At 42.8% G+C, this 20,924-nt stretch overlaps 1 protein-coding gene across 4 annotated transcripts in view; it reads right to left on the bottom strand.

Moving 5' to 3' along the window:
* LOC110533375 (long-chain-fatty-acid--CoA ligase 6) overlaps positions 1 to 20,924 on the bottom strand; it is a 95,276-nt gene that overhangs the window by 13,711 nt on the left and 60,641 nt on the right. For all 4 annotated transcript variants that reach the window (XM_021617510.2, XM_021617508.2, XM_036989728.1 and 1 more), the window contains 8 exons: positions 20,393 to 20,613; positions 18,394 to 18,511; positions 10,405 to 10,469; positions 9,756 to 9,857; positions 9,388 to 9,487; positions 7,000 to 7,178; positions 6,245 to 6,277; positions 5,460 to 5,511 (listed from right to left, as the gene is read on the bottom strand). In XM_021617510.2, the coding sequence (XP_021473185.2) occupies positions 5,460 to 5,511; positions 6,245 to 6,277; positions 7,000 to 7,178; positions 9,388 to 9,487; positions 9,756 to 9,857; positions 10,405 to 10,469; positions 18,394 to 18,511; positions 20,393 to 20,596 (853 nt within the window). In that variant the 5' untranslated portion in view covers positions 20,597 to 20,613. The remainder of the gene's footprint in view (positions 1 to 5,459; positions 5,512 to 6,244; positions 6,278 to 6,999; positions 7,179 to 9,387; positions 9,488 to 9,755; positions 9,858 to 10,404; positions 10,470 to 18,393; positions 18,512 to 20,392; positions 20,614 to 20,924) is intronic.

The raw sequence follows: 20,924 nt of genomic DNA, 5'->3' as shown, positions 1-20,924 counted from the left end.
ACATGAACAGTATGTGTTTTGCTTTGACAAGGTGGGAGCGACCTGAGTTGAATAACCCTGTAACAGCCTTTGGAACACACACACTCGGAGAGACAGGAGTTTAGATTGGCCTCAGGGCAGGCGTGTAACAAGTGCACCAGGGGAGACATCCACCATGGGAAAACACATACTGGCTGATGGAAGTTACACTGAAAGACCAACAGATGGCACTCTTTCCATTATTGCAGTGGGCTGCTTGTGACTAAAGCTGTGGTTACGTGTGGAAATACCAGGGTATTCTATATGACTGTATTTGTGGCCAGACCGTAATAAAATTACCAAGCGCCTTACATTGTTGCCCCCATTACTATGTAACTCCACTGTAATAACTCAAGTAACATAGTAGTTACGTAGCTGTAACATAGTAGTTACTTTGTAAATTACATGGTAACAAGGTTGTTGTCTATTGTCTGCAAAGGTTGTTACATTGTAACTAGATAGTAATTATAAAGGTTATACCCTACTGGGTTTCACTTTACATTAAGTTGCTTGCTCCTGGGTGATAATTAAAAGTATATCTTATGTAACTACATTGTTCTTGTATCACACTTGATTCGGTATATGTAGCCTTTGAGCCAGGTCATAACATAGAAATAAACCAATTTAATATGACCAATAGTTTATGACAGGGTGTGGCTTGTTACAATTGTTGTTACCAGGTCCTAGCCTATTTATCAACCCTGGCATTACATGTGGATTCAATGGTTGTGGCATCTTGTAGTTACATGCAGGGTTGGGTAGGTTACTTTCTAAAATGTGATTTGTTACAGTTACAAGTTACCTGTCTGAAAATGTAATGAGTAACGTAACTCAGTAATGTAATCGGATTGCATGCTGTTACTTTTAGATTACTTTCCCCTTAAGAGGCATTAGAAGAAGACAAAAATGTATGTTACCAATTGAACCACATCTATTGCAGGATAAATCAATGTTAAAGTTTACATAGCTGGCCATATATGGATGTTAAATCAATGTTAAAGTTTACATAGCTGGCCATATATGGATGTTAAATCAATGTTAAAGTTTACATAGCTGGTCATGTATGGATGTTCAATTTTACTTTATGTGTTGGTTGTGTAGGCTTCTTCTAACCCATCGTTTTCTACAACATATACTAATATTATTAAATTAGATCTTTACATTAAAAACCAAAGTCTATCAGAATTCCAGTCATTCCAATAAATGTCATACACCTTGATTTTAGGACTTAGAAATATGGAAGTATAGATTAGCCAAATTGTTTTACCTGAACATGACCCCAAAACTAAGGACGTATTAGCCAGCCCTACTCTGTTGTTTATGATTTTGTTGTAATGGAGGACTGATTGGGCTCATTGATTCAAGTTAAAGAATAAATGCTGCGCTCATGGAATGGTATGCTTTGCCAAGAGTGTGCAAAGCTGTCATCAAGGCAAAGGGTGGCTACTTTGAAGAACATAAAATATAAAATATATTTTGATTTGTTTAACACTGTTTTGGTTACTACAAGATTCCTTATGTGTTATTGCATAGTTTTGATGTCTTCACTATTATTCTACAATGTAGAAAATAGTACAAATAAAGAAAAACCCTGGAATGAGAAGGTGTGTCCAAACTTCTGACTGGTTCTGTATAAATCATTTCTAAGTCCAAAAATGGATGTAGCAACTACAGATTGCCCCTTTAAGTCTATCAAAAGTTTGCAAGTTTCAGCATGTGTCCATTACGCCTATGGATTTTTTTATCAGCATGAATTAGATTAGAATAAAAGTGGGGCTTTTATTTCATAGGCTGGGATCAGCACTATGCAGCTGTTGCAAAAGCGTATTTTTCACTGGCTGTCCACTGGTTTCAAAAACAATGATTGATAGGCAGCTTAAACTTCTTGAATTCAACCATAATTGGGTTCAAATACACATTTAGATTTGTGAACAGCCATCCACAACAACCACAATCCGTAAGGCGCAAATAGTTAAATGAGAGAGCAGCAGTGTGATTCACATCGATGCACTATGTAGATGTCAATAATAAGTTATATCCGTATCACCGTAGACTACACCACTGCTGTCATCCTTACCTCCAAGCGTTTCTTCAAGTTGGATAAACTTTGGATGCTGACAGCAGTCGCACCATTGGAAGACATAGTTTGGACTGTAGCCTACAAAAGCCTATTCCTGCTCTTTTCATGCGATCCATCACACACATTTGGTGTTTCATCATAGTGGTCTCTGACTTGTGGTCAAACTCACTCAGGTGGAACAAACTTAAACCTGCGCCTTTTTTTCAATGCTGATTTGAATGTCATTGAGAAAACAAAGTGTCAAACATCCTTTCTGAATTTAAAAGTAATCCTCAAAGTAATCATCTAGTTTTTCAAAAGTATCGGTAACAGATTACAGTTAACGTTTTTTTGTAATCCCTTACATGTAACGGGTTACATGTAATCAGTTACTTCCCAACCCTGGTACATGTAACAAGGACAGAGTTTGGTTTGAGTTATTAACATGGTAATTCACAGGTGACTTTTAAATGTGTAATTACAAAACATTAGTTACATAGTGGTACAAGAACATGTGTAATAACATCAGTAGTTACACATCTGAATCAACCTTCAGCAAGTGGATGTGTGATTACACATTCCTTGTTCCAATTGTGTAATATCTGATAGTGCTACAACCTTATTACCATGTAATTACATAGTAACACCTACAGTATGTAACTACTATATTGCTAATGCAGTTATTACTGTGTTAGTTACAGTACATGGTAATAGGGGCAACTTAATGTAAAGTGTTACCCAATGAATTTAACAGTATTGACAGTATTTGTTATTATGTTTTAGCAAAGTAACATTAGCCAAAATGCATAGAATTGCAGGAAATTAGTTTTAAAACTGAAACCTTTTTTCTTAGCACCATTACAGAATATGTAGTATCACATGAAACTGGCTTTAAAACCGAAACATTTTCTCTCAGCTCCATAGAGAATTGTGTAGAATTTCAGGAAATTGGCTTCAATGCAGAAATGGCTTTGAAATTGGGGCGTCTAAAATGTTCTGTAAAATTCAGCCATGCCGACGGGCCGACCACGCCCATTGCCATGCCCCCCTGCCACGCCCACCACCTAAGCCCCTTTTGATGCAGAAAAAACCCTTTAACTGCCTTTCCCTCTGAAGTCTCACTGTTAATAAGGGCCCTACCATGACCATTACTGTACCATTTCAACCCTGATACATGGCATTGGCTTTAAGTGGTCAGAGGGAGGCCTCTTCCTGTTAATAATCTGTCACACACGATGAGAGAAACAATAGACACGCTTCATAAAGTTCAATAGTAGAAACAGTAATAATAGAAACAGACCAAAGCTACCGTCAGGGTTGGACTTGAACCAGGGATTGTGGAGGAACTATTCAGATACTGCATTACTGTGTTAATACACATCAATATTGTGATCCGTATTGCCCCCCCCCCCCACCACTGCAACTCTCTGTTGTCATCTATGCATAGTCACTTTAATAACCTACATGTACAGTGCCTTGCGAAAGTATTCGGCCCCCTTGAACTTTGCGACCTTTTGCCACATTTCAGGCTTCAAACATAAAGATATAAAACTGTATTTTTTTGTGAAGAATCAACATCAAGTGGGACACAATCATGAAGTGGAACGACATTTATTGGATATTTCAAACTTTTTTAACAAATCAAAAACGGAAAAATTGGGCGTGCAAAATTATTCAGCCCCTTTACTTTCAGTGCAGCAAACTCTCTCCAGAAGTTCAGTGAGGATCTCTGAATGATCCAATGTTGACCTAAATGACTAATGATGATAAATACAATCCACCTGTGTGTAATCAAGTCTCCGTATAAATGCACCTGCACTGTGATAGTCTCAGAGGTCCGTTAAAAGCGCAGAGAGCATCATGAAGAACAAGGAACACACCAGGCAGGTCCGAGATACTGTTGTGAAGAAGTTTAAAGCCGGATTTGGATACAAAAAGATTTCCCAAGCTTTAAACATCCCAAGGAGCACTGTGCAAGCGATAATATTGAAATGGAAGGAGTATCAGACCACTGCAAATCTACCAAGACCTGGCCGTCCCTCTAAACTTTCAGCTCATACAAGGAGAAGACTGATCAGAGATGCAGCCAAGAGGCCCATGATCACTCTGGATGAACTGCAGAGATCTACAGCTGAGGTGGGAGACTCTGTCCATAGGACAACAATCAGTCGTATATTGCACAAATCTGGCCTTTACGGAGGGGCGGCAAGAAGAAAGCCATTTCTTAAAGATATCCATAAAAAGTGTCGTTTAAAGTTTGCCACAAGCCACCTGGGAGACACACCAAACATGTGGAAGAAGGTGCTCTGGTCAGATGAAACCAAAATTGAACTTTTTGGCAACAATGCAAAACGTTATGTTTGGCGTAAAAGCAACACAGCTCATAACCCTGAACACAACATCCCCACTGTCAAACATGGTGGTGGCAGCATCATGGTTTGGGCCTGCTTTTCTTCAGCAGTGACAGGGAAGATGGTTAAAATTGATGGGAAGATGGATGGAGCCAAATACAGGACCATTCTGGAAGAAAACCTGATGGAGTCTGCAAAAGACCTGAGACTGGGACGCAGATTTGTCTTCCAACAAGACAATGATCCAAAACATAAAGCAAAATCTACAATGGAATGGTTCAAAAATAAACATATCCAGGTGTTAGAATGGCCAAGTCAAAGTCCAGACCTGAATCCAATCGAGAATCTGTGGAAAGAACTGAAAACTGCTGTTCACAAATGCTCTCCATCCAACCTCACTGAGCTCGAGCTGTTTTGCAAGGAGGAATGGGAAAAAATGTCAGTCTCTCGATGTGCAAAACTGATAGAGACATACCCCAAGCGACTTACAGCTGTAATCGCAGCAAAAGGTGGCGCTACAAAGTATTAACTTAAGGGGGCTGAATAATTTTGCACCCCCTATTTTTCAGTTTTTGATTTGTTAAAAAAGTTTGAAATATCCAATAAATGTCGTTCCACTTCATGATTGTGTCCCACTTGTTGTGGATTCTTCACAAAAAAAATACAGTTTTATATCTTTATGTTTGAAGCCTGAAATGTGGCAAAAGGTCGCAAAGTTCAAGGGGGCCGAATACTTTCGCAAGGCACTGTACATACTACCTCAACTAACCGGTGCCCCCACACATTGACTCTGTCCCGGCACCCCCCTGTATAGATTGTTATTTTTTTACTGCTGCTCTTTAATTACTTGTTACTTTCATCTCTTATTCTTATCCATATTTTTTGAAACTGCACTGTCGGTTAGGGGCTCGTAAGTAAGCATTTCACTTTAAGGTCACATGTGACTAATAACATTTGATTCAATTTGATCAGCTTGTAAGAATAAGACACTTTGGCGTGCTATAGTTTATCTGGTGGCTAGATGGAGATACCTGTGGTACCACTGGTGAAGCACACAATGGACAGATCTTCTGGTGTAGGTGGCTGTGGGGAACAAAAGCACAGTCAGGATATAGTCCGAATGAGATCATGAACTCATTGATATCACCTTCAGATAATAGTCAACGTTATATTAGCCCATCTCAGGCATTTAAAGCAATATGTGAATGTAGAAGATGGTCACGTAAAACGAGAATACAAAACACTCACAGACTTAAAGTGCTATGTGAGATCAAAAGGGATATTAATACAGTCTGCATTTTAAACAATGGTTACTACAGTAACAGACAGCTAAAGAATGTTTGCAGACCTTATCTCTACTGTGTTGTCTTGGATCGTGTGATCTCAATTCTAACACAATAGCACACATAGATTGCAATTAAAGGGAACCAATTGGTTTGTACTCAGGTCTCAAAAGCACAAATCTGAATTGTATAACATTTAAGTACACATTCAACACAACCCTCTCTGCATACACAAATAGGTCATGGAGGGAAAACTGTCACCCAGCCAGAGATCCTGTCTAAAATATGTCTAAAACATAACAAAACATAGTCAGCACCACTCTGAGGTCTTCCTGCATTCTGCCTGTGCAGAGCGCGGCAGACAGGGACAGACCGTATACATCTCGAGGCTGGATGCTGTCCAACTGACACCATATTCCCTATTTAGTGCACTACTTTAAGGTGAGAGTTGGGCGGCATGGATTGAGTAGGGAATAGGTGGCTATTTGAGACACAGACAACTAACCAAACCAGACATATAAGACTGAACTCACCAGGGGCTTTCTGTGGTTCTCTCTGCCCAGATCCTGGATGGGACGGCAGCATGCAAACAAGCACATCATCTTGTGTTAGATAATCATTAGAAGAACCATAAAACACAGCCATAATAAAGTGGAAGGGCCTAAATATCTGAACAACTCTCTCTTGCTTGCATAGTTTTACACTAGGTTCATTTAGTAAACTGTAACGGAAGCATTCTTTCTTTATTTGACTAAATGTAGGATTTAACCATAACTTTTGCTTGTATCATAATGTTTGTTTTTTGTTGACATGGTAATTTACAGCATGGAAGTGAGACAGGCTATACCTGTTCAAGATACCATCATGTTCTGCAGAGATAATAATGCCTATCTCTTGCCCTCAGAGGGCTAGTACATGGATTACAGTAAACACTGTACATACTGCAGTTTATTAAGTTATAGCCAACACACCAGTCATACATTAGTGTTTGGAGTGTTCAGAGTACATAGACATGGAGCCATTGAAGTGTTGTTCATTCTTCTCCAAAGAATCAGTCGTGTGGCTTGCAAGCAGTGGAAAGAGTACACAGCTGAGCTACAAGTCTCTGCATAGACAGGATTGGGCTTTGATACATTATATTAGCTGAGCTGAGGCCTCTCTCCCTCCCTACCTGAAGCCCCTCCCTCCCCTCTCCATGAGCATCTACTCTCCCCCTCCCTCTCTCCCCACTCCCTACCCCCATACACTACTCCCCCATCACCTGTGCCCCCCTACACACTATCCCTACCTCCACATCTTGCATGGACTGGACGATGACCCCGCAGCCCGCCCCCTCCTCCAGCAGGGCAGGATCAAAGGGGTCCATCAGGATGATCCTCTTCAGCCCAGGGGTCTCCTGCCTCTCCACATTACCCAAAAGCACCTGGGCCTTCTCAGGCTTGTCACAGATTACTGTGACGATGTCCGCTGAAAGACAGCACACAAAAGGCCCCCACTTCTTGTGTGAGAAATAGAAGACACATACATGATCCAATCAGCTAGTAAACACACAGATAACTACTGTTCTACACACAGATTTCCATTTCACGGCCTTGGAGCAGAGACAAATTCTGTTGGGACACTGGGCCAAAACAAAAGCACTGTCTAACTGAGGGGCAGTTGGAAAGAGATGAATAACATAGAGTTTGATGTCAGTTAACTGATTAGTGTCAAACTGAAGGATGGAAAGTCCTGAGGACATGGGGAAGGAGGAAAGTGTAACGACAGAGAGAGGCTCTCCCTTCCTCCCAAACCAACTGAGCTAAGCTCATTACCTCCAGCATAAGGCGAAGGTGAGCCCTAACCTGATTCCTCTGTGTGTGTGTGTGTGTCTGTGTGAGAGAGAGAGAGAGAGAGAGAGAGAGAGAGAGAGAGAGAGAGAGAGAGAGAGAGAGAGAGAGAGAGAGAGAGAGAGAGAGAGAGAGAGAGAGAGAGAGAGAGAGAGAGAGAGAGAGAGAGAGAGGGATTGTGTGTCTGAAACACAACACAATAAAACAGAATTCTCTTGTCTAAGGACAACTGTTCAGGAAGGGAAGGACGAGTGTCTCAGCTTATGAGGTTCATCTATAGCAGGGATGGGCAACTTTGATGGGGGTGGGGGCCACAAAACCACTGAACTCTTCATGAGGGGCCAGAGTTGCTCGCAGGTCTGCGTACCCACATGTGCATACCCTAGACAGAGTTTCCCAAAAATATATATATAATAAATATATAATATATATAATAAATATAGAATATCTTTTTTGGGTGGGTATCGATCCGAGGGCCTTCAAAACCCACGGCCGCCTGTTGCCCATCCCAGATCTATAGGTAGGATGTGTTTCATACAAGCTGTTAGCAGCAGGTAGCCTAGTGGTTAAGAGCATTGGGTCTGTAAATTAAAGTTTGTTGGTTACAATCCTAAACGACTAAAATGTAACATCATTTTTTAACACAACTGGACCGCAAAAAAGTATCAAAATAACTGGTCCATGAAACTAAAGAAATGTTCCTTTTAAATTAAAAGGAAGAGTCTCAGATCTAGTGCTATAGGTTAATAAAGAGTAGACGGGGCAAAGTAGGGCATGTGCCAACACAATAGGTTGTGCGTTGGCATACACCTGTATGGCATAACCCCGGCCTGGCTATAGAATTACACCAGCACACAACAAGCTCCAGTGGCCAGTGGCGTGTATTCATAGTAGCCGAGGACACCAAAAACTAAAAACGTGCACTGTATGACAGAGTCATAGACCGTTTCAGCAACATGAAAGAAGAGGATGGCATTGGCGTTTCTCTACAAGTAGGGTGAGAAAACATGTTTTTTCTATTTGCACACACACACACATGCAAGCACACACATGCAAGCACACGCACACACATGCAAGCACACGCACACACATACAAGCACACACACACACATGCAAGCACACGCACACACATGCAAGCACACACACACACATGCAAGCACACACACACACACACACACAGAAATCAGTACCATGGACAGCCACATCATATTTAGCTTATGTTGATTGGACTAAATAGTTTTTGATATCTTTTAGTTGTCACTGTATTAGACCTAGCAGAGGTGATTAGATAATGTTGAAATGTTGAAGTGTAAATGGTTCTGGAATGGTGGAGGCAGATTCTGTTTTCTTTAAGACTTGCGGTAAAACTCTGTGGTTCTAAATCAATAGTTGTTTAGGAGTCAGAAAATGTGGGGAACATTAACTTATCATGCTGTAGGCCACGTAACGGTTCGTTACATACAATATGCTTTGTGGACTTCACAGGGGTTGCTCTCCGGTTTTGTGATGAAACAAAGCTGTGGTTGAATTTATTCTGCCACTGTGTGTTCTTACTGTCTCTGCCTTAGGCCTATCTATATATCACAGTGGCAAGGCATATGAACTAACAGGTTGTAGAGAAAACAACGCAATTATCACAACACATAGGTTGTAATATGGCTTTTTTTTCTGGATTAGCATCCCTGGTGATTTTAACCACGCACCGCTAATGCCAGCAGTACAATTACTGTCAGGCTCTGTCCCAAATGGATCCCTAGTACCTATGTCGTGCACTAGATTTGACCAAGGCCCATAGAGGTGAATAGGGTGCCATTGGGACACAGAAATCTGAAATCTGCTAGTCTTACCAGTGTTGATGATGTAGCGTATGGCATCAGGCCCTAGTGTGTCATACAGAGGCACCACCACCATAGAGTAGGTGTAGCAGGCCAGCTCCGAAATGATCCACTGCAATTAGAGACAGACAGGTCAAAAGGAGGCCAGGGCACCGTTGCCATAAAGCGCAATAAAAAAAAAGCCTCTACGAATGGAGTTGGAGCTGTTAACCTTTATATCATGTCAGAACATTTGTGAATCAGTTTCTTGTCCCAAATGGCACCCTATTCCCTATATAGTGCACTACTTTTAATAGGGGTCTGGTCAAAAATATTGCACTATGTAGGGAATGCATGCCATTTGAGACACACATAATGTCTCGCTTTGACAATGACCTCACCTCTGGCCTGTTCTGTGCAAACACTCCGATGAACTGATCTGGGCACGGCGTGCAGCCCTGGCTCAGCAGCCCCGACCCCAAGTACTCCGCCCGGTTTGTGACCTGGAAGTGAAAATGAATGGGCAGCAGCTGAGCGTATGTTGAAACAATAAATATGCCAGTATAAAAAAATATAAAACAAGCTTGTTTGCGCTATGCTCTCCTCAACTGTCATGATGTCATAGATCAAATATTGGAGCAGTGTTTTTGTAACTCCAGAATCCTTCCAGCTGCAGCATTCCAATGCTGAAGTGTTTATAAGCTTCCTGAATAAATCCCTCTCAGTAACATAGAAGATAAAATACCATGAATAGAATGCTGAAAATAAATCCCTCCGGTTTTGTTAATAAATGTATGTTAAAAAGTCCAGTTGTTCAGTGCAATGGTACATAAAGCTTTAGTGTAAATCAACTTGAAATACAACTGTGTGTTGCTACAGATGTTTTAGAAGCAGCAGACGTAGGGGGTACTGTAAACTGAGCATCTGTTGATCAACCACCTGACACGTCCAAGTGGAATATAAAACTACAAGGACTGAGTTACATACAGAGCTATAGATTGCTCTTGTGCTTCAGTGTTCTGCACAGAGGTAGTTCTACTCTGTGCTTACCTCTTTATAGGACAGCCACTTGTAAGGCTTTTCGGGTAGCCGGGAGCCTAAGCAAGGTCCATCACCTAGAGACAATACCACAACAAGACGAGTCAGTGAATTTACAAAAACACAGAAACCCCCAAAGGATCACATGACTGACACTCATCGTGACCATGCATGTAGAGTCTCTGTTCCTCTATCGATTCCTCTTTAGCAGTCTTTTTACTGGCTACTAACTACAATTGCTGCTCAGCATTATGTTGGAATCAGTCAGTTAGTCAGTTATAAGACCGTCTGCTAAATGACTAATATGTCAATTTAACTATATTTAATTAGTCAGTTAGTCAGTCAGTCAGCTAGTCAATCAGCAAGTCAGTTAGTCCGCTAGTCAGTCAGTCAGTCAGTCTGAAATAAGACTGTCTGCTAAATTACTAATATGTAAATGTAACTATATTTAATTAGTCAGTTAGTCAGCTAGTCAGTTAATCAGTCAGTCAGTTAATCAGTCAGTCAGTTAATCAGTCAGTCAGTCAGTTAGTCAGCTAGTCAGTTAGTCAGCTAGTCAGTTAGTCAGTTAATCAGTCAGTTAGTCAGTTAATCAGTCAGTCAGTCAGTCAGTTAGTCAGCTAGTCAGTTAATCAGTCAGTCAGTTAATCAGTCAGTCAGTCAATCAGTCAGTCAGTCAGTCAGTTAGTCAGCTAGTCAGTTAGTCAGCTAGTCAGTTAGTCAGCTAGTCAGTCAGTCAGTCAGCCAGCTAGTCAGTCAGCTAGTCAGCTAGTCAGTCAGCTAGTCAGTCAGTTAGTCAGTCTGTCAGCTAGTCAGTCAGCCAGCTAGTCACAGTTAGTGACTAACTGCTCGGCTATTAAAGTGTTTACCTGTACTTAAGATACTTTTTCTAAACTCTTAACACAGCAACACACCGACATCACACAATTAGACAAATAGTAAATGTTCTGCTCAAAACCACATTTTGTTCATTAAATACCAACTCCGCATTTTAAAATGCAAAAAAACGTTGTTTACATACACTAACTCTATAAAAACACGGCAAACCAGACTCAATATCTAATCATTCTGTCAAAACACGAGCATATTTTCTATCTAAGAGCAACATATAGTCAATCATAGCAAAACAACTTTCAAAATACTAACAGTTGATGGCATTACAAAAACTGCATTACTTTTCATGTTTCAGTTCTACCTGCAGACAATAGACAATATGAAATACACCGTTTTTTATCATTCCATTTCCTTTTACTGTAAACCACTCTACATTTGTTGGTTGAGTGTCGTATGTGTGCCTTTTTGGCAACCTACTATCTAAAAGTGAATGAGTCATCTTTACTTTATAGAATGTACAGTAGATAAAATAGTAAGTGACAGAATTGCTGCAGTAAAAGCTTTATTAGCAACATGAAATTGTGATCAACAAAAAATCCAACATACATGGCCTTTGGTTCAACAACACATCCAACATACATGACCTTTGGTTCAACAACACCTCCAACATACATGGCCTTTGGTTCAACAACACATCCAACATACATGGCCTTTGGTTCAACAACACCTCCAACATACATGACCTTTGGTTCAACAACACCTCCAACATACATGGCCTTTGGTTCAACAACACACCCAACATACATGGCCTTTGGTTCAACAACACATCCAACATACATGGCCTTTGGTTCAACAACACATCCAACATACATGGCCTTTGGTTCAACAACACCTCCAACATACATGACCTTTGGTTCAACAACACATCCAACATACATGGCCTTTGGTTCAACAACACATCCAACATACATGGCCTTTGGTTCAACAACACATCCAACATACATGGCCTTTGGTTCAACAACACATCCAACATACATGGCCTTTGGTTCAACAACACATCCAACATACATGGCCTTTGGTTCAACAACACCTCCAACATACATGACCTTTGGTTCAACAACACCTCCAACATACATGGCCTTTGGTTCAACAACACCTCCAACATACATGGCCTTTGGTTCAACAACACCTCCAACATACATGGCCTTTAGTTCCAAATGTGTAAAAATACAACACAATTACAGTAAAAAAGGCATACAAGGGAAAAAATAGTCAAATGCCCCGTCCTGTTCTAATCTATACCATCTTCAGCATTTGGACACATGTTCTCGTCCACATCACATCTTATGTCGTCTCTCGCTATGCACCTTGGATAGAAATGCTTGGCCTGCCTCATCCACTCCTGGGAGTCTTCAGCTGAGATGTCTCTGCAGCCGGCATCCAGGGGGGACATTTGGTCATGTGGCCGTTGATCAAAAATCCTCAATGGGCTTGAGGAAAGGTGAGTAGGGAGGGAGGAAAAGGGAAATCCTTCTTGGATGGGCTGAAAACCAGTTTGTGATTGCATGTGAATGGTGTAATTCTACATTGTCCCATGCAATCACAAATGTCCTCGTGTTTCCTCCCTTTCTGCTTCTGGCACCAGTTGTTGGTGGAGGCGCTCAGTGTTGTAGGGAGCAATCTGGCATTTCTGCAGGACCAAACCAGCACTCGAGATCGTAGCATATTTGCTCCTCACTGACCCGGCACATCAACGGTGGCCCTTTCCCCGATTACCTTTCTTCCCACACAACGTGTTTTTGCCAGGTTAAAATCTACATTCATTATTTAATGTGGGTTCTGGTTAGCCTCCAACTCCATGACTCTCTGAAAGAAATCAAACACAGTATGTGTAAGTGCTTTTCAGTATGTCCTACTGTAACCCACACCATCACACCTCCTCCTCCATGCTTCACGGTGGGAACCACACATGAGGAGATCATCCATTCACCTACTCTGCTTCTCACAAAGACAAGTGGTTGGAACCAAACATCTCAAATTTGGACTCATCAGAACGAAGGACAGATTTCCACTGGTCTAATGTCCATTGCTCGTGTTTCTTGGCCCAAGCAAATCTCTTCTTGTTACTGGTGTCCTTTGGTAGTGATTTCTTTGCAGCAATTCAACCACAAAGGCCTGATTCACGCAGTCTCCTCTGAACAGTTGTTGTTGAGATGTGTCTCTTACTTGAACTCTGTGAAGCATTTAATTAGGATGCAATTTCTGAGGCTGGTAAGTCTAATGAACTTATCCTCTGCAGCAGAGGTAACTCTGGGTCTTCATTTCCTGTGGCGGTCCTCATGAGAGCCAGTTTCATCATAGCAGAGGTAACTCTGGGTCTTCATTTCCTGTGGCGGTCCTCATGAGAGCCAGTTTCATCATAGCAGAGGTAACTCTGGGTCTTTCCTGTGGTGGTCCTCATGAGAGCCAGATTCATCATAGCAGAGGTAACTCTGGGTCTTTCCTGTGGCGGTCCTCATGAGAGACAGTTTCATCATAGCAGAGGTAACTCTGGGTCTTTCCTGTGGTGGTCCTCATGAGAGACAGATTCATCATAGCAGAGGTAACTCTGGGTCTTTCCTGTGGTGGTCCTCATGAGAGCCAGTTTCATCATAGCAGAGGTAACTCTGGGTCTTTCCTGTGGTGGTCCTCATGAGAGCCAGATTCATCATAGCAGAGGTAACTCTGGGTCTTTCCTGTGGTGGTCCTCATGAGAGCCAGATTCATCATAGCAGAGGTAACTCTGGGTCTTTCCTGTGGTGGTCCTCATGAGAGACAGTTCCATCATAGCAGAGATAACTCTGGGTCTTTCCTGTGGCGGTCCTCATGAGAGCCAGATTCATCATAGCAGAGGTAACTCTGGGCCTTTCCTGTGGTGGTCCTCATGAGAGCCAGATTCATCATAGCAGAGGTAACTCTGGGTCTTTCCTGTGGTGGTCCTCATGAGAGACAGTTCCATCATAGCAGAGGTAACTCTGTCTTTCCTGTGGCGGTCCTCATGAGAGCCAGATTCATCATAGCAGAGGTAACTCTGGGTCTTTCATGTGGTGGTCCTCATGAGAGCCAGTTTCATCATAGCAGAGGTAACTCTGGGTCTTTCCTGTGGTGGTCCTCATGAGAGCCAGTTTCATCATAGCAGAGGTAACTCTGGGTCTTTCCTGTGGTGGTCCTCATGAGAGCCAGATTCATCATAGCAGAGGTAACTCTGGGTCTTTCCTGTGGTGGTCCTCATGAGAGCCAGATTCATCATAGCAGAGGTAACTCTGGGTCTTTCCTGTGGTGGTCCTCATGAGAGACAGTTCCATCATAGCAGAGATAACTCTGGGTCTTTCCTGTGGTGGTCCTCATGAGAGACAGTTCCATCATAGCAGAGATAACTCTGGGCCTTTCCTGTGGTGGTCCTCATGAGAGCCAGATTCATCATAGCAGAGGTAACTCTGGGTCTTTCCTGTGGTGGTCCTCATGAGAGACAGTTCCATCATAGCAGAGGTAACTCTGGGTCTTTCCTGTGGTGGTCCACATGAGAGCCAGTTTCATCATAGCAGAGGTAACTCTGGGTCTTTCCTGTGGTGGTCCTCATGAGAGCCAGTTTCATCATAGCAGAGGTAACTCTGGGTCTTTCCTGTGGTGGTCCTCATGAGAGCCAGTTTCATCATAGCAGAGGTAACTCTGGGTCTTTCCTGTGGTGATCCTCATGAGAGCCAGTTTCATCATAGCAGAAGTAACTCTGGGTCTTTCCTGTGGTGGTCCTCATGAGAGACAGTTTCATCATAGCAGAGGTAACTCTGGGTCTTTCCTGTGGCGGTCCTCATGAGAGACAGTTTCATCATAGCAGAGGTAACTCTGGGTCTTTCCTGTGGTGGTCCTCATGAGAGCCAGATTCATCATAGCAGAGGTAACTCTGGGTCTTTCCTGTGGTGGTCCTCATGAGAGCCAGTTTCATCATAGCAGAGGTAACTCTGGGTCTTTCCTGTGGTGGTCCTCATGAGAGCCAGATTCATCATAGCAGAGGTAACTCTGGGTCTTTCCTGTGGTGGTCCTCATGAGAGCCAGATTCATCATAGCAGAGGTAACTCTGGGTCTTTCCTGTGGTGGTCCTCATGAGAGACAGTTCCATCATAGCAGAGATAACTCTGGGTCTTTCCTGTGGCGGTCCTCATGAGAGCCAGATTCATCATAGCAGAGGTAACTCTGGGCCTTTCCTGTGGTGGTCCTCATGAGAGCCAGATTCATCATAGCAGAGGTAACTCTGGGTCTTTCCTGTGGTGGTCCTCATGAGAGACAGTTCCATCATAGCAGAGGTAACTCTGGGTCTTTCCTGTGGTGGTCCACATGAGAGCCAGTTTCATCATAGCAGAGGTAACTCTGGGTCTTTCCTGTGGTGGTCCTCATGAGAGCCAGTTTCATCATAGCAGAGGTAACTCTGGGTCTTTCCTGTGGTGGTCCTCATGAGAGCCAGTTTCATCATAGCAGAGGTAACTCTGGGTCTTTCCTGTGGTGATCCTCATGAGAGCCAGTTTCATCATAGCAGAAGTAACTCTGGGTCTTTCCTGTGGTGGTCCTCATGAGAGACAGTTTCATCATAGCAGAGGTAACTCTGGGTCTTTCCTGTGGCGGTCCTCATGAGAGACAGTTTCATCATAGCAGAGGTAACTCTGGGTCTTTCCTGTGGCGGTCCTCATGAGAGACAGTTTCATCATAGCAGAGGTAACTCTGGGTCTTTCCTGTGGTGGTCCTCATGAGAGCCAGATTCATCATAGCAGAGGTAACTCTGGGTCTTTCCTGTGGTGGTCCTCATGAGAGCCAGTTTCATCATAGCAGAGGTAACTCTGGGTCTTTCCTGTGGTGGTCCTCATGAGAGCCAGATTCATCATAGCAGAGGTAACTCTGGGTCTTTCCTGTGGTGGTCCTCATGAGAGCCAGATTCATCATAGCAGAGGTAACTCTGGGTCTTTCCTGTGGTGGTCCTCATGAGAGCCAGATTCATCATAGCAGAGGTAACTCTGGGTCTTTCCTGTGGTGGTCCTCATGAGAGCCAGTTTCATCATAGCAGAGGTAACTCTGGGTCTTTCCTGTGGTGGTCCTCATGAGAGCCAGATTCATCATAGCAGAGGTAACTCTGGGTCTTTCCTGTGATGGTCCTCATGAGGAACAGTTTCATCATAGCAGAGGTAACTCTGGGTCTTTCCTGTGGTGGTCCTCATGAGAGACAGTTTCATCATAGCAGAGGTAACTCTGGGTCTTTCCTGTGGCGGTCCTCATGAGAGACAGTTTCATCATAGCAGAGGTAACTCTGGGTCTTTCCTGTGGCGGTCCTCATGAGAGACAGTTTCATCATAGCAGAGGTAACTCTGGGTCTTTCCTGTGGTGGTCCTCATGAGAGCCAGATTCATCATAGCAGAGGTAACTCTGGGTCTTTCCTGTGGTGGTCCTCATGAGAGCCAGTTTCATCATAGCAGAGGTAACTCTGGGTCTTTCCTGTGGTGGTCCTCATGAGAGCCAGATTCATCATAGCAGAGGTAACTCTGGGTCTTTCCTGTGGTGGTCCTCATGAGAGCCAGATTCATCATAGCAGAGGTAACTCTGGGTCTTTCCTGTGGTGGTCCTCATGAGAGCCAGATTCATCATAGCAGAGGTAACTCTGGGTCTTTCCTGTGGTGGTCCTCATGAGAGCCAGTTTCATCATAGCAGAGGTAACTCTGGGTCTTTCCTGTGGTGGTCCTCATGAGAGCCAGATTCATCATAGCAGAGGTAACTCTGGGTCTTTCCTGTGATGGTCCTCATGAGGAACAGTTTCATCATAGCAGAGGTAACTCTGGGTCTTTCCTGTGGTGGTCCTCATGAGAGACAGTTTCATCATAGCAGAGGTAACTCTGGGTCTTTCCTGTGGTGGTCCTCATGAGAGCCAGTTTCATCATAGCAGAGATAACTCTGGGTCTTTCCTGTGGTGGTCCTCATGAGAGACAGTTTCATCATAGCAGAGGTAACTCTGGGTCTTTCCTGTGGTGATCCTCATGAGAGCCAGTTTCATCATAGCAGAGGTAACTCTGGGTCTTTCCTGTGGTGGTCCTCATGAGAGACAGTTTCATCATAGCAGAGGTAACTCTGGGTCTTTCCTGTGGTGGTCCTCATGAGAGACAGTTTCATCATAGCAGAGGTAACTCTGGGTCTTTCCTGTGGTGGTCCTCATGAGAGACAGTTTCATCATAGCAGAGGTAACTCTGGGTCTTTCCTGTGGTGATCCTCATGAGAGCCAGTTTCATCATAGCAGAGGTAACTCTGGGTCTTTCCTGTGGTGGTCCTCATGAGAGCCAGTTTCATCATAGCAGAGGTAACTCTGGGTCTTTCCTGTGGTGGTCCTCATGAGAGCCAGATTCATCATAGCAGAGGTAACTCTGGGTCTTTCCTGTGGTGGTCCTCATGAGAGCCAGATTCATCACAGCACTGGATGGTTTTTGCGACTGTACTTGAAGAAACTTTCAAAGTTCTTGAAATGTTCCATCTTGAAGTAATGATGGACTGTCGTTTCTCTTTGCATATTTGAGCTGTTCTTGCCATAATATGGACTTGGTCTTTTACCAAATAGGGATGTCTTCTGTATACCACCCCTACCTTGTCACAACACAACTGATTGGCTCAAATGCATAAGGAAAGAAATTCCACAAATGAGCTTTTAACAAGGCACACCTGTTAATTGAAATGCATTCCAGGTGACTACCTCATGAAGTTGGTTGAGAGAATGCCAAGAGTGTGCAACGACATCATCACGGTAAAGAATGGTTACTTTGAAGAATCAATTTTTTGGTTACTACATGATTCCATATGTGTTATTTCATAGTTTTGATGTCTTCACTATTATTCTACAGTATAGAAAATAGTACAAATAAAGAAAAACCCTTGAATGAGTAGGTATGTCCAAACTTTTGACTGGTACTGTATACACAGTCTAGTCTGTCCGCAGTCTGACTTTAGGCCTCACCTCAGATGCTACTTCCAATGCTCTCAGTTGCCATGGTAATCTAGATAGTACTTTATCCCCTCACCAGACAGACCACACAGACAGTGCACCAGCACTTTTTCAGACCACAGTGTGTGTGTGTGTGTGTGTGTGTGTGTGTGTGTACACACCGGCTATGTGGAGGCCTCTCTGGAACACCTCATACATGGTTTTGGCATCCTCGTGGTAGTGTGTCAGCAGATTATTGGGGCTGTCCCCCAGCATGGACCTGCGAACCCCATCTTCATGCTAGAGACAGACAGACAGACATGAGGAGATAGACACAGACAGTGAGGCTAGGACACACACACCAAAGTAACAACATGGCTATTTCTGGATGTAGTCCAAATATATATTCCAAATCCAAATCCTTATTCTCTAAGCTATGGGAGCCATTATTATTATTGTTATTATGCAAATTGCCAGCTTTTATACATGCTTCAACAGGTACAGTACAGAAGCCTCAGGGCAGAAAGAGAGATTGGTTTACACGTCGAATATCCGTCTTTAGGCCTTACTCTGATTGAAGCCGGAGTGGTTGCTGACACCTAAGTCAGTCTGTGATTGTTTATAGTAGTAAAGGGGGGGTTCTAAGCTGACATTTGAATTGTTTTAAGATGGTTATACTATGGATCATTTAGCTATTTGATTTAGAATTGTAGGACCCTTTTAGATATAAACATAAATAAAATAATTATTTGATAAAACATTTAATTTAGCCTTTACTACTATAGCCAAGAGAAACGCATTGAATAACACATTCATAAATGTATCATAAGAAACAAGGTTTTGAAGTGTTTGTCCTATATCTAGGAGAAATGAGTAAGCCCAGGAAATAAATATATATATATATTTTTTACACATATTTAACTCCTTTTGAAAACTACCTTCATACTTCCAGTAATTTCTTTCAACCAGTATCAGTTACCTTCAGACAAGTCCCGTGACACTTGTGGGGGTTGTAGAGAAAAATGGAGAACACCATCATGTTGGCGAAAGTCTCCCCTTTCCATATAGTGGTCATAATAGTTAGTCAAACCGTTCAAACGCTACAGAACTTTGGGATGTCTCATGGTCTGACAAACACTGCTCCAGCTCTGACACTTCACCGCAGATACGGAAGTGTGACATCGGCTGACAGATTTTGATGGGGATTTATTTATTTATTATTGTTACTTAGATTGACTCTAGGGGGTTTAAATACCTTCCATTCCTCTCCTGATAAATTGAGTAAAGAGGCCATTATGGTTTGTGGCAACTGGGCATGTGCATGAGAGTTACTCAGTATGAGAGCTACTCAAAGCAAGAAGGAAATTGCTAAAGAAAAGGAAGCAGTGGAGTTGAAACTGTACCTGAAAACTGTCTGCGCATCCGTGTGTGTGTGTGTGTGTGTGTGTGTGTGTGAGTGAGTGAGTGAGTGAGTGAGTAAAAAAAATAAAATTCTGAAAATTCTGATTTGCCAACTGAAACTGGGCTGTTGTGAGGATATGCCTGAGTCAAGCGGGCGTAAATTAAATGTAATTCTCTTTTTCAGAATGAATCAAACCACCGTTTTCTTTCTTTCATGTGTAAAGGCTCTCCAAATCTGTTTCTTATGATTCATAAATACTTTCCTAAACCTAAATAACCTACAAGATCAGAGTATTTTTAAATCTACCAACTGGTGCTGAAATGGAGATGAATGTGTGTATTTAAATAGCTTTCTTTTATTGATTCCTGATATTCTGAACCCGTTCTCTCCATATATTTGAGTAAGTCTGTTTAAAGGGATGGTTTAAGCTAAATGTACTAAATAACCTATCGAATGACCACTCCACAAGGAAATCTGTTGGCCTGCAAGTGGCAGGGTTTTCAGCAGTTAAATTAAATGTATTCAGAGCGTGCAAGGTAGCCACACCTAAAGAGCGTGTTATGCGACCAAATACTGAGAAGTGCGCAGGAAAGGCATTCATTTCTAAGTCTGAATCGGCCCCAAAGCATCTCAGAAAGTGCTGTTCTAGGATCAGGTACACCCTGTATTATTCATTTTGATCTAAAAGACTAAACAGATCCTAGATCAGCACTGCTTTTCTGAGACATGTTGCGAATACAGATCTAGGTGGAGTATTGTATCGTGATTCGTTGGCTTACCGCCACTTCTTCAGACTGGTGTTGGAGATTGCAGGGAGGAGAGATGGCACGTGGCCGTGTGGCCAGCCAGTAGGCCAGCACGGCGGTCAGGGCACCGATGCCCACCAGTGTGGAGATGGGCAGGGAGCGGAAGAACTGGTTTAACTCATCCAGCTCTGGCAGCTGTAGACTGCTCTGCAGCTCCTGGGTCTGTATCCTCTCCATCAGGGTGGAACTCAGCTCTGGAGTGGGATAGCAGGAGGGGGGAGAGAGATAGAGAAGGGAAGAGAGGGGGGCAGAAAGAGAGGAGAAGATAGAGAGGGGGAGGGAGGAGGGGGAGGGAAAGAGAGGGGGAGATGCAGGGTTATGACTTACAGAATAAGGCTTTAGCTTGATCCCACAACACAGTAGATCTTTACTATATAAAGTATGTATTGTACCATACAGCTTTAGAAGTCAGAGATAAACTTAGAAAAGCCGAATACAAATACAGTACAAAACTATACAATCAAGCATGAAGCCCAGCCCATGATGTATAATATACTTTATTCAG

Source organism: Oncorhynchus mykiss, chromosome 10, assembly GCF_013265735.2.
Source record: "Oncorhynchus mykiss isolate Arlee chromosome 10, USDA_OmykA_1.1, whole genome shotgun sequence".
In the NCBI taxonomy this organism is placed as follows: domain Eukaryota; kingdom Metazoa; phylum Chordata; class Actinopteri; order Salmoniformes; family Salmonidae; genus Oncorhynchus; species Oncorhynchus mykiss.
This window is presented reverse-complemented; position numbering and strand designations above follow the sequence as displayed.